Source organism: Canis aureus, chromosome 9, assembly GCF_053574225.1.
Source record: "Canis aureus isolate CA01 chromosome 9, VMU_Caureus_v.1.0, whole genome shotgun sequence".
Classification (NCBI taxonomy): Eukaryota; Metazoa; Chordata; class Mammalia; order Carnivora; family Canidae; genus Canis; species Canis aureus.
In genome coordinates, this window is record NC_135619.1 from 56,481,399 (window position 1) to 56,495,389 (window position 13,991).

The 13,991-nt window shown below is 36.8% G+C and overlaps 1 protein-coding gene across 22 annotated transcripts in view; it reads right to left on the minus strand.

Moving 5' to 3' along the window:
- The window catches only part of CEP128 (centrosomal protein 128), a 394,735-nt gene that overhangs the window by 244,722 nt on the left and 136,022 nt on the right, over positions 1-13,991 (minus strand). For all 22 annotated transcript variants that reach the window (XR_013386591.1, XR_013386590.1, XR_013386592.1 and 19 more), the window contains 2 exons: positions 9,852-10,502; positions 4,879-5,043 (listed from right to left, as the gene is read on the minus strand). Coding sequence is in view for 17 of the 22 variants with exons in the window: in XM_077910222.1 (XP_077766348.1) it covers positions 4,879-5,043; positions 9,852-10,502 (816 nt within the window). In the remaining 5 variants the exon portion in view is untranslated. The remainder of the gene's footprint in view (positions 1-4,878; positions 5,044-9,851; positions 10,503-13,991) is intronic.

Sequence of the window (13,991 nt, forward strand, 5' to 3'; positions counted from 1 at the left end):
TCAGAATTTATAAAAATGAATATAATCAATAAAATTATTCTCTCAATATCTGAAAATTAATGTCTTTATTATGTCTACATTAGACAAAGGAAAACAATCTCAGAACATTACTATCATTTTTTATACCATTTTTCTCATTGCTTATAAAGATACCTGCACAAAATATTACACATATTTTTTCACAAAACAGTCATACTTCTAAAACATAAGGTCCAAGAGAATAAACCTAGTATAAACAAAGTAATCTACAAAATCATATTCTCTTAATTTTAGACATCATATTTATGTCTAAAATATTAAGTAAACATGTTCAAAATTAAAAACAATGTTTAATACTTATACTACAAAATTACTTGGACAGCTCCACAAAGATGGACAGTATCATTAGTAAACGCATACCTACTTTAATACAACTTTTTAAAGTTGGATCAGAGACAGGTCTGTTTAAATAAAGCATTTAAAATCTTCACTATGAAATCTCTGATGTTGACTTGCCGAGAAAAAATGGTTTAATTAACACACTAACTCTTTTGATGATTCAGATTCCAGTGAAGCCAACAAAAATAATTTCCTTTGGGATCCCTGGGTGGCGCAGCGGTTTGGCGCCTGCCTTTGGCCCAGGGCGCGATCCTGGAGACCCGGGATCGAATCCCACGTCGGGCTCCCGGTGCATGGAGCCTGCTTCTCCCTCTGCCTGTGTCTCTGCCTCTCTCTCTCTCTCTGTGACTATCATAAAATAAATAAATTTAAAAAAAAAATAATAATAATTTCCTTTTTTTTCCCCAGATTTTATTTATGTATTCATGAGAGACACAGAGAGAGAGGCAGAGACATAGGCAGAGCAAGAAGCAGGTTCCCTGTAGGGAGCCTAATGTGGGACTCGATCCCAGGACTCTGGGATCATGACTTGAGCCAAAGGCAGACGCTCAACCACTGAGCCACCCAGGTGACCGCTAAAAATATATTTCTGATAAAACAAACAGCATTGAGTTCCAGGTAAATGCCAGAAGAATAAAAAAAATTAATGTTAATAAGATCCTTTTAGAACAAAAGAAGAATCAAATATTTTCCTTTAAAATTCTAAGCAAAAGGAATATTAAATTTCAATGATATTACATACAGAGAGAAGAGTTCTATCTAACATTTCATGAGAGCTTTTTTTCCCCCAGTAAGAAGTTCATAATAAAGTTTTCAACGCATATGTAAAAATTCTGTGGGTTGCACAATACTTGTTCTCTTTGTCATGTAAAATTGAAAAATAACATTTGATGTTAAAGCAAAATCAGATGTTGGAAAAAATGTATTTTATTACCACATATCACCGCTGACTACACAAGGAAAATGTGCTTAAGTTAGTTATTCTGTACATATATACTAACAGCTATCTTCTACTGCTGATTCAGGCTGCTGCTGTTAATGACTTTATATGAACTTTGATGCAATTTTCATATTTTTAGTAATAATATGACAAGAAACAAAGAGCTAAAGTATGCAGTCAAAATAGTAGCAAGACATTTAGAAAAGAGGGGAAGTGTGTATTAGTGGCATAAGAGGGGCATACAAGAATAATGCTATGTTAACAAGAAAGGCTACCCTTTTGATTGCAGCAGAATCATATTTGAAACCCCTTCAATCCATAAGGCCTCATTTACCAAGTTCACTGTACCTCTTATATAGTAATCTCTGGACTACAAGTCATGGAGCTTTATTTTTTTTTTTCACTGAAAATGTATTTTTGTCTTGTTTTCTTATTTTCCGCAGTCTTCCCTCCCACACACACAGAATAAATGTACATATATGCATAGGTTATACATATTTTTATCTACATACTACATATGTGTAAGCATGTATATGTGTATCTACAGATACCTCTTTATCAAAAATTTACTTACAAATTACCTACTGTAAAAAAAAAAAAAAATTTACCTACTGTGTATCTGGTTCTGTGCCTGATTTTGGAGATGGAAAAACTATCAGGATTTGGTTCCTGTACTCAAATAGAAGACATAATTATAAAACTCCCCACTTACTTAGTTTACTTAACACACATGCCTTCAATATCACTTGCTAATGAAAATGCCAACTCTTTTCACAAGGGAGCCTCCTTTGTGGGCCATCTGTCTCAAGTGACTCAACACAGTCTAGTTCTAAACTTCCAATCTGCAGAGTTCTGCAATAATTCTGACTCCCAGTTCCCTGGTCCTGCACTACCTAACTTTACTGGAAGACCACAGTCAGTCAATACTTGCTGATTGGGTGATTGCTTAGTGGTCGAACCACTAATCAGCATTTATCTGAAAGTATGACAATCACAAAATAATGCCATTTACTAACTGACAGATTATTAGATATGGGTTACTCTGCCAGGCACTTTATTCATTTTTTCACAATTATTCTATAAAGAGGTATCATCATACGTTTTTAAAGATGATAAAAGTGAGGCTTTGAGTTTTAAGCAACTTGCTTAAAGCCATACAGTTGCTAGAAAATGATTTACGTTCAACGTTCTGACCACAGCCACTAATGCTATACCATCTCCCAGAGAGAAGAGCCCTGTTTATAGATGGCTGGACCCAAAAATTTTGATTCCTATGTAACCGTATACTAAGGCACAGGTCAACATAAACAGCTAAGTGAATTGAAAGTAAGTAATAATCATGTACACAAAAAAACAGATCTTAAAGGCAAACATATAAGCCATACATATTTACGTATGTGTGTTTAAGATAATTGCATCTTTGAGATTATACACCAGTTTAGACTCCAGAGACCTCTTTTCTCTGTATTAGCACACACTGTCAAGATTCGACTATACAGTTTTGTTTTGTTTTGTTTTGTTTTTCGACTATACAGTTTTAACAACTGAAAGTGATTTTGTTCTTCATGATCTGGCTAGGAACATTCAGTTGCAGACCTTTGTCTCACCTATATCCAACCCTCAGCACCCAGCATTAAGGCCTGCCACATACTGGATGCTTAATACATAGCAATGGAATACTATCATTAACTCTTGAAACTTTGTCCTAAGGTGAATGTCCCATCTATGTGACTATGTGATAACACATATTTATCTTGAACATCACAAATAGAATCAGTGAAGAAATGTTTTAAGCAGAACAAGGTAAACTTATATTCCAACATAAGAAATTTTCAGTATTTCTTAAATGAAAATACGTGAATATAAAACCTGTTACCACAATCTTCTGGCTAGAATTTTAATTATGGAAAAGTTGGAAAAATTAGCATTATCTCCACAGCAACTACACCCTGGCAACAGATAGAGTAAATACGTGTGAACTGGTCATACTCAAAAGAAAGCATGAGGGATCCCTGGGTGGCGCAGCAGTTTAGCGCCTGCCTTTGGCCCAGGGCGCGATCCTGGAAACCCAGGATCGAATCCCACATCGGGCTCCCGGTGCATGGAGCCTGCTTTTCCCTCTGCCTGTGTCTCTGCCTCTCTCTCTTCCTCTGTGTGTGACTATCATAAATAAATTAAAATTTTTAAAAAAAAGCATGACATAAGAACTAAATTGCAGCGGTTGTCAAGATTGTAGGCCTAAAATTTAGCAACTTAATTTAGCACATTTAATCATAAACACAAAACTAACTTATATCTTATTTCCTTGATTTTACCAATTACTAGAAAGGTGTGTGTGTGTGTGTGTGTGTGTATATATATATATATATATTCACTATATATATTCACTATATATATTCACACACACACACACACACATATATATATATATATATATATATGTAGTGAATTTTGCAAAAAACATAAAGAAGAAAAGATCACTTAAGTGTTAAGAAAGTTTCTTCCTAGAGATTTATGAGGCATTTTATGATACCCCACCCAGTGGTGGCAGCTTCCTCATAGATGTTTTAGTACCCTTATCAAGTACAGGATTCATTTGACCTAGTCTATGCCACCTTATCCTACTATCAGTACTTCAGCGGTCTTTTGACATTTGACTTCTATCATACAATTGCAGATCCCTTTTGGAAGTTAGTGGAAGAAAAATATTCTGTCTTCTATTCCTACTTGACTTTTGCCACGAAAGTGGAGACTCAAAGTCCCTATATTCTACCCAATGCCTGATATATAGCACATACTCAAAATAGGAAAGCAGTAAGCCTGCTAGGGATGTCCCAAGGTTACCAACCTTCTTAAGCTTCAGTCTCTGCAACTGCAAAAATGAGCGTAAGTATCAATTTCATAAAATTACTATGAGCATTGAGAGCGTCTAGCACATAGTGAGTACTTAACTATTATGTGTTTTGAGTCTCAGTTTCCTCATTGGTTGAAAGGGATCAATAAAACCTAACCCAAAGAGTTGTGAGAACTGAATAAGCACACATATATAAATCAGTTGGCATAAATGGCTGACATATAGTAGGTTCTCAATAAACTGGAATTCCTTTAGTTACTTTTCCCCTAAACTCCTATTTCAAGACCCAGAAGAAATTTAAAAATCAAATGTAGTAGAAGATTAATAGTTGGTTGAAAGAACAAAAATCCAGTATTCTAATAAACTATCATTTTTTTGTGTTGCCAATAAAACTTTCCTATGAAAGACTATAATGAGCATTTATTAATACATATAATACAGGCACCTCGGTGGCTCAGTCAGTTACACATCCAACTCTTGATTTCAGTTCAAGTCATGATCTCAGGGCCATGGGATGGAGCCCTACAATGGGCTCTATGATGAGCATGGAGCCTGCTTGAGGGTCTCTTCCTTTCCCTCTGCCCCTCACTACCCCCATTTGTGGGTGCACACTATCTCTCAAAAAAAAGGAATAAAATACATTCTAGAATACTAGAAAAATTTAAATAAGTCATTTTTAATATTAAAAATTCATTCATATTTTTACCTTTTCTTCTAGCTGGTCCTTCAAAGCCTGATATTTTAGCTTCAGTTTTCGGTTCTCATTTTCATTCTGGGTTAATTCCTCTGTCAGCCTGTCACACTGTGATTTCACCTTCTCTAGCTGACAACGATGGACTTTAGCTGTATTCTTATCTTCTATGCTTTCTGCCTGAGAAAAAGAGGAGAAAAGAAAAAGTCCACTGGCCATAGCCAAACTGTACACCAAACAAATTACACATTGTATCCGTGGGAAAAAACTTCAAGATTTTGCTCTAAGCATCTGTACATACATACACACAAAGGAAATGCTGCTTGCATTTACTCAATTACTCCTTGGTGCTCACCGAACATTTACTCAGTGAAAGGTACTGTACTAGGTGCTAAGATAGCAAATATGAAGAGTAAATGTGCCGGATACAACTATCAGTTAATTCTACAGCAATGAATGAGAAGGGCTTAACAAAGGCAGAGGCAGATACTATGCCAACCTAAAGCGGGCACCTCAACTCTGCTGAGAGGGAAAGGGGTTGTGAGAGAAGTGTTCCAAAAGGGAAATACTGTGACACAGTACTGACTGATCAGTTTCCTCCTCTATACAAGGAGCTTTACAACATTCCTGTTCATCAACCCATCTCCTGGGTCTTGTGAAAGAATTGGGTACTTCCAGTACAACAAAATTACTGATCCCACCCTGTGAGGCTGAAAGGATTATGAATTGTAGCAGCCAAGAAACTACAAGTAACTTAACATGAAAAGGAGCATACTGGTGATTATTTCAGTACCAACAGTGTAATAAAGTACCGGGTTTTTAAATTTCTTTTTGGAATATAACCAGAATCAACTTTGAGAAAAAATTAGGAATAATCTATTCTGTATATGGGATTCTATAAAGATTTGCCAGGTATGTGAATTTTAAAACTTTTTAAATAACAACTATGTAAACACTTACTATATGTCAGGCACTGATCTCAAACTTCTTGCATAGTTTTTCTTCATTGTGTCCTCACAACAACCCATCCAAGGGAGGTACTATTACTACTGCCCCCTTTTCTGAAGCTGAAGCCCAGAGACACTAATAACTTGGCCCAGGATATGCAATGAGTAACTGCAGAGCCAGAATTTGAACCCAGAAATTCCCTCTAATGTCCATGCTTTCAACTAGTCTGCCATGCTGCCTTTAGCAAAGTACATTTATCATTTTTAAAAACCAGCTGGGTACAATTTGGCAATGTTCACTAGTCACACCTACAAGTTACTAATAGCTTGTTACTAATAGCTTATAAGCAACTACCTATGATCTGTTTAAAATACATGTTTTAATTTCCAAAATATATGTTTTTTTTTTCTTTTTACAAGTGTATTGTATATGTGTAATCAGGTATGTAGGAATTCAATCACTGGAATCAATTTCCTGAGAGGAAGTTTTGTCAGCTTTAGACAAAATCTGTATTACATTCACCTCACAAAATTCACCTAAGACTGGATGCAATTTTAAATTAACAAAAGAATTGATTTTTAATGAGGAATCCTGTTTTCACGACCCAAAAACAAAATTATAAAATAAAGTCTCTCATCAGGAAAATTGCTCAATTATGATTTTAAGTTCCAACAGAATGCTTTGCCTTTTCCTTATGGCTAATGAAACTCTTGGATATAGAAGTTTCCCCTAAGGCCAGTGGCAAACTGAAGCTGGTTCAGGGAGCTTAAAGAACCAGCTGTGCCCATCTCTTCCCAACACTGTCCCTCTCCAGGGATGTCTTCTTTGATAGCCTGAAATCAAATGAGGTATTCACATAACACTAAAATAGACAAATGCTACAAATCAGGGTTTACCCCTCTAACCCCAGGGAACCTAGTTTAAACCTAGTTTAACCCTGGTTAAAAGTAAACTTAGGTTTACTTTTTGTGGTTTTACTATTACGTTTACATTTCATTCTAAAGTTTACAAAGTGATGTTTTACTCAAAAGCCCTGTGATAAAGATATTACTAGTCCCATGTTATCGATGAGGTACAAAAAGGTTAAATAACTTGACCAATATCATACAGCCAGCAAGAAGTGAAAGTATAGAGCTCAAATCCTTGGTCTTTTGATTCAAAAAAAAAAAAAAAGTGGGGGAGCTCTACCAAATGATTTCTGTTGAAATCATAATGAGGTGATAACCCAATGTCCTTCAAATATTAATAAAGTACTTCATTAAAATATTTTACATTTAAATTTAAAAAGAGGCATAAGAAAAGTAGTTCTAGATGGGGAAAACATGTAATTCATGCAAAGAAAAAATATGGGTAATGCATTAGCATTAGTAATAATGGATTACACATTGAGGAAGAAAGTAAGACCCAGGAAAAGTAATAAAGATGAAGCCAAAAGACAAAGAAATAGAACATGTATAGAGCCACTTGTCCAAAGTCCTATTGTACATAATTCAGTACACTAAGTCATCTGTGATAACCATTATTATCAACTCCTTTTAATTAATATAAATAAGTAAAAAGTATAGAATTATGTTAATGAAATAGCATGAGGCAGGAGTTGTTCTTTATGGGCAACTCATTCAGTTTACAATGAAAGTGCTCACAATCTCTGGTTCTCTTTTTTAGCTCTTATGCAGCTTTTATACCATAGTAAAGGGTGGCTATAAACACTCCTCTATCTCTGTCTTCCTAATTAAAAATGCCTAAAAATTTGAGAATATCGACAGAGTCCTTCTAAGTTATATATTATTTTCATACAGGTACTTTCTCAAAGCTTTATTGTCATCTCATTACATATGCATAGAAAGACTTCCTAAAGAAAGAATGGGGAAAACTACCCTGTCTCCTATTGAATACCATCCACTCTGTTTTGATCTAACACTCTCATACTTTCTCATGGATCTTCTCCACCCATCTATGACTATGACAAATGGAATGAACATGTTTTCAGTTCTTCTTTCATCCTGTCACATTTGATACTCTTGACTGTACCTTTCTTGAAATGCCCTGCCCAGGTTTCCAAGATACCATTCTTTTCTGGTTCCCTCCTGTCTCTCATATAGTCCTTTATTCTTCTTTGCTAGAACCTCTTTCTCAGTACTTTCTTAAACCCTGGGGTTATAGAGTTTCATCTCTACTTTCTCCCTATATGGTCTCATTAAAATCTCAGGATTTCAACTACTACCAATGGGTTACTGGATTCCAAATATTCAACTTTAATCTTACTTTCTTCCTCAATGTGTAATCCATTATTACTAAAAACTATTCCGCTTAGACTTTCATGGTCAGGCTTCAGTTCCTTTCCACCTCAATGTGCTAAAAAAAACTGGATTTTCCACTCTTCTCTCCGAATCTGCTCTTCTGACTGCATTATCTACCTTGACAAATAGCCTCATTAACCACCTTAGTCACCCAAGTCTATACCCAGTCATCCTCAATACTAATCCTTTTCACCTATAAGCAGTGTAGTTAAGAACACAGGCTCTGGACTACCTAGGTTCAAACCCTCGTCTCCACTACTTTTCAGATGTAAGACCTCGGGCAGTTAACTTTCCGCGTCTGTTTCCTCATTAATGAAAAGATACCATATGATCTGCAAGGATGATGTGAGGATTAAATGGTTAATGCATATAAAGTTCTTATAGTAATGACTGGCATGAGCTAAGTGCTGGGAAAAAATGTTTGCTAGTATTATTGTCACAGCCAATCAATCAACATATGACATATATTTTATTTTCTTTAAGATTAAGTCCTCTCCTATCTCTGATTCTATTTTTATGTCCTCATCAATTCTGACAGATTGTTATGCCATATTTCATCAATATTAAGACATATTTTTACACATTTTACCACTTCTGTCTTGGGATGTTGTCTTGCAGTTGACAGTATGTTTTCAGAAGGAAGTATTTTTTTTTTCTTAGTAGCACATAATGATGCACCTTATAATTCATGGCATCTTAGGTTGAATGATATGTAGTAAGGCTTCTTAAGTATTCTCTCAGCCTCCATTCTGCTCTGCCCACTACAATTAATAACCCCAAATCCACTACTGCTGGTAGGCTATATGGAACTGGGAAGAACTCCTAAAATAGCTGAAAGCTTTCTACAAATGTCAGCTATTTCATTATAATTTCATCTTTAATCATAAGCATTTTTATGGCAGTTGTATTTCAAGGAATTTTGAAAAAAAGTTATAATTAACCTTTAAAGACTTACCTATTTACCTATGCAACAGATATCTACAATGTTCCAGAAACTGTTCTAGGCATTGGAGATATAGCTGTAAACAAGAGACTCAAAACCCAGTCCTCATGGAGTTTTCATTCTAGTACAGGGAGACTTAAAAATAAATAATATGGAATCTATGTCATATGATGATAAGTACTATAGAAAAAAACAAAAGCAGGAAGGAGGGACAGATTTATTACACTCCTGACGATCATGTATAAAATAATTCCCCTGCATGGGGATAATGCTAATACCATTAGAACCTAGAAACATTTCTCCAAATGCAAGATTCTCAATTATGCATTTACCCAGCCAACTTTGATTTGGAAAAGGAGGAGTAAATCTCAAAAGCATTGGGTTTACACAGCTCATAAGCTGATCCACTTTAGTTACCATACTAATAAGGACTGTAGTTATAACTCCTATGGCCTTGACAAGTCTTTGCCTTTTATATTTTAAGAGGTCACAAATGTTGAATGAGGGCACGTTTCGGGTCCATGACTTACTGCCACCTCTGCCTTTCCTGAACTCCCAAAATAGCTAAACGTTCTTTTTAAAGGGCTTCAGTGCTCTGAAATAGGCGCTCCCAGGTGGCTGCTATAACTCATTTCAACCTGGCTGAACAGGCATGAATAAGCCTCTTTAGTGTTAGTTTTATCTTTCCTTCAGTGCTTAGGAATACAGAATGATCCCTACAAGTTTATGCTTTATTAACTTCATGAGCCACCAGGAAAAAATCCTTCAGTATCATCAGGATAATTCAGCGCAGGTACCTTCAGCGTCCTAATATGATTCTCAGCCTCACTCTTTTCTTTCTTGAAGTGCTTCATCAGCTCCTGGATGTTCTGTTCATGTTTAGTTTTCACACTCTGCAGTGATGATGTGAGATCTTCCAGCTCCCTCTGGTGAACGTCTCGTTCCAGCTTTAACTGCGTAATGATTGTAGCTGTTTCTTCCTCTCTGGATTTCGCCTGTGTCTTGAGGTCAGCAAGGTTCTTAAGTACCTCCTTCCTGGCTCTCTGTTCCTCAGCCAATTTATTAGCGAGATCCGCCCGGATGGCACTCAGGTTCTTGACAGCCTCTTGCATCTCAAGAAGTTGAGCTTTGTCCCTGGCCTGGCTTTTCTTTAGCTCAGTGATTTCTTCTTCTAGGTGAGCTTTCTCCACTTTCATCTGGCTTTGAATCTTTCTCTGCTGCTTCAATTCACTTTCTAGCCTATGGATAGTGTCCAGGGAATCCTTGACTTCTAGTTCAAGGACAGTTTGACGAGACTCAATGTCACTTAGTTTCTGCTCCTTACAGTGAAGCTCCTCCTCTTGAAGGGCACGCTTGGTTAAGACATCGTTCAATTCCTTTCGAAGATTATCTATCTGTTGTAATGCTGTATAAAGCTGGCTTTTCAATTCGTCCTTTTCTTTTAGAATCTATCAGGTTAAAAAAAAATCACTGTAAAATTCGTCATAGAAACATCGCCAACATCTATCAATCCTGGATTATAAATAATTATTTAAATGTTGGATAAAATTTAGCAAAAGAATGAGGAAAGAAAAAGACTACTATAATTTACCACAGGTTGCAATAATACAATGTTACTTAAAGTAACAGTTCTTTACATTTCAATTGCACACTTTTAAAAAGGAGAAACCTCAAAATAGATAAGGAAGATAATATAGGGAAGCATGCAGATATAATCTAAGAAAGATTATGATACAATCAATCCTTATTAATAAATAAAGTCAGTAGGGGCAGGAAATACATCAGTATGTAACTGGGAGTCTCAAAGCCCCAAAAAGATAGAAATAATATCAAGATTAGGAGAAGTTGGGGAGGGATGCAAAGAGCAAAGTCAAGGGACCAGATGTCCATCTCCCTCTGCCAGCCTCTATGTAGGGTGAGGGTTGACACTGCAGGATGAATGGGGCCAAGATATCTCTCTCATCTCATCACCTACCAATGTAATAGAAAAGCCAGCAGCTAAGGAAGCTAGAATTATTCCCCCTCTCCCTAACACTGGCACCAAGAACAGTCTCCATCTCTGCTTATAGATGCCTGCCATGGCTTGAACCCAGAAAAAAGAAAAGTAAGATTCTCACTTCAGAATGAGAAATAATGAATAAAAATGCAAATACTTACAAGGCAGTTTTAAAGTTTGTATTTTATACTTTAGTATGAAACAATTCAAGATAAACTACAATGAGTCAATCACTCCAAAGAAACAGATTCCTCAAAGCCCTGTCAGTTTCAGCATGGAAAAACAGCATGAAGCTAGCATGAGAAATAATAAAAGGAGGTGGTAAAGTAATTGAGCTCTGACCAGAGAAAACTGAATGTGATTCTCAGTCCAGTCATAAGTCATCCCAGAGCCTCAAGGAATTTATTTATCTTTATAAAGGTAATAATAGCACCTATATTATAGGGTTGTGATGAAGACTAGTGGGAAAAAGAAAAAAAAAAAATGGGCAAAGGATTCAAGTTCAAGGAGAAGCCAGGATCCCAGGGAGGTATTCATGCATGACAGTAATCAGATCTGTGAAGAACAGGTATAACTGATAAAGCAATGTACCTCAACTAAAAATACCCGGGACCATAGAGGAAAGACTTTACTTTGAAAGGCAGGAAAAAATGGCTAGAAATACAGGGAATTCTAAGGGTAGATGGTTTTTTGTTTTTCCTATTGCAGTGTACCCAATTCCAACAAACTTAATGGCTTAAAACAATACCATTTATTATTTCCCTGTTTCCACAGATCCCAAGTCCAGGAAAGGTATTGTGCTTTCTCAGGCTTTCCTAAGGTGTTTCCAGGGCTTCCTAAGGCTAAAATCAAGGTATCAGCTGGCCTGGATTCTTGGAGGCACTGGGGGAGAATCCACTTCCAAGTTCATCCATGTTGTTGGCAAAATTTAGTTCCATGCCCTTAACACTCTGGTCCCTATTTCCTTACTAGCTTTGAGCGAGGGGTTGCTCTGAGCTTCTGAGCCACCCACACTCCTTGGCTCATGGACTCCTCAGACTCTGAACCCAGTAACACCACAATGAATCTTTCTTGTGTTTTGAATCCTCCAACTTCCCCTTCTCTAAATAGCCAGAAAATTTTCTATGTTTTTAATGACCCCTCTGATTAGATTAGGCCCATCAGACAATCTCCTTATCTTAAGGTCAACTCTGCCATATAACATAACCATGAGTGATATATCATCATGTTCACAGGCTCCAAGAATTAGGATGAGTCATCTCTGGGAGGTCACTCTACTTACCATACCAGAGAAGACAGAAACTGACAGAATCAAGTCTTGGCTGTATGGATAATGCAAGAGGGGCCTGACAATGAGGAGAGGTGGCTTCAAGACAATGATTAATGTTTGAAACAGATAATATAGGCCCCTGGCCAGCAGTTAAGAGACTTCCATGCAGCCCTGTAGATAATTCAAGATGCTCTAGCAAATAAAACATCTTTGGTTGCAAAATAATATGCTCCTAAAGTTGGTTTAAACAGCAAAGATATTTATTTTTCTCACATAACAGGAACACCAAAGATGGAGCTCTTCAAGAAGAGTCTGTCAAAATCCAGGCACTGCTACTCTACAATTCTCTAGGTTTGCCCTCTGTTTCAATATTCCAAGAATCACATCAATTTATGACAAAGGTGGCAGCTTTAGAGCGGACAGCTACAGACTACATTAGTCAAGTTTGTAATTTCTTTGGCAATACAGATACTAAAAACTAAGTAAGTTCTATTTGCTTTTTGTTAATTGCTTGGCTAGTAGCCACAGCCCAAGATTTTGTCTAGACATTGTCTCTGAGTCTGAAAATGACAGTGTCTTAACTGCCACTTCAACATCCTGGACACTCCCAAGGACTCTCAGTTGTATAGGCTTTATCTTGAGGAAACTCAAACTTAGATCCCCTTTATCTGGCCAGGAATACTTAAGCAGAAGCACTTGAAGGGGTCTGAGAAATCAGGCTTGTTTTTCATCTCATTTTTATTTCTGCTAAGTTTCCTACTTCCCTCTCTTGCTTGGACTAACTGCAGCAGGGATACATCATTTGACTATTCCAATGCTAAAAAAACTCCAAATTACCAGACTCTGTATATTTGGATTGTAGATTGCAGATTTTCAGTCTACCCCCACCCTCCAAATCTTGCTCTCTGCTTTTATTATTTATACTTGTCTTTCTCTCGGGGACTTTTCTGAAGGCTGTAGTAAGTTCATAACACATGCCAACATCATGAAGTTTTCATATCAGTCACTTAATAAGCATCACTGCCCCAGGTAGGATTTCTGATGGTTCAACTAAATACTATCAATAGCACAGTTTGCCAGCTTTTCCTTAGAAAGATATGACCCTCCTCCTATCCCCACTTCATTTCTCCGCTTAGTCAATCCTCCATTTTAGGCTCTTACTTAAGCTCCTTACTCCTAGAACTGGTGTTTCATAATGGCTTGAATATCTTCTGATGAGAGTAGAAGAAAACTCCAATTCAAAGTAATTTAAACTACAAGGTAACTTAATCGCACTCCAGGAAGAACCGTTCCAGACAGGGTATCAAAGCTCTAGGTCCACCTCTCCGCATTTCTCTTGGCAGTACCTTCTTGTGTGTGAGACTTGATTCTCAAGACCATAACAAGACTGCCAACTTCAGCCACTGCAAACATCACAGCTGAGTACAACAAAACCAGAGAAGTAAAAAAACTCTCTTGTGTATCTTCTTCAGGAGTAAGTAAATGTTTATCAAAAGCTCTCCCAACAGACTTCATAACTCATTCTTCATTAATCAGAACAGAGTCAGGTGCTTGATAACTGGCCTATATTAATTTTTGAACAGGATGGAATGGGTTGGGGCCAGGGGTAGATGGGGAAAATCAAGACCACTATAGAAGCCAAATGATGTTTCTATATAAGTTTTGCTGGTA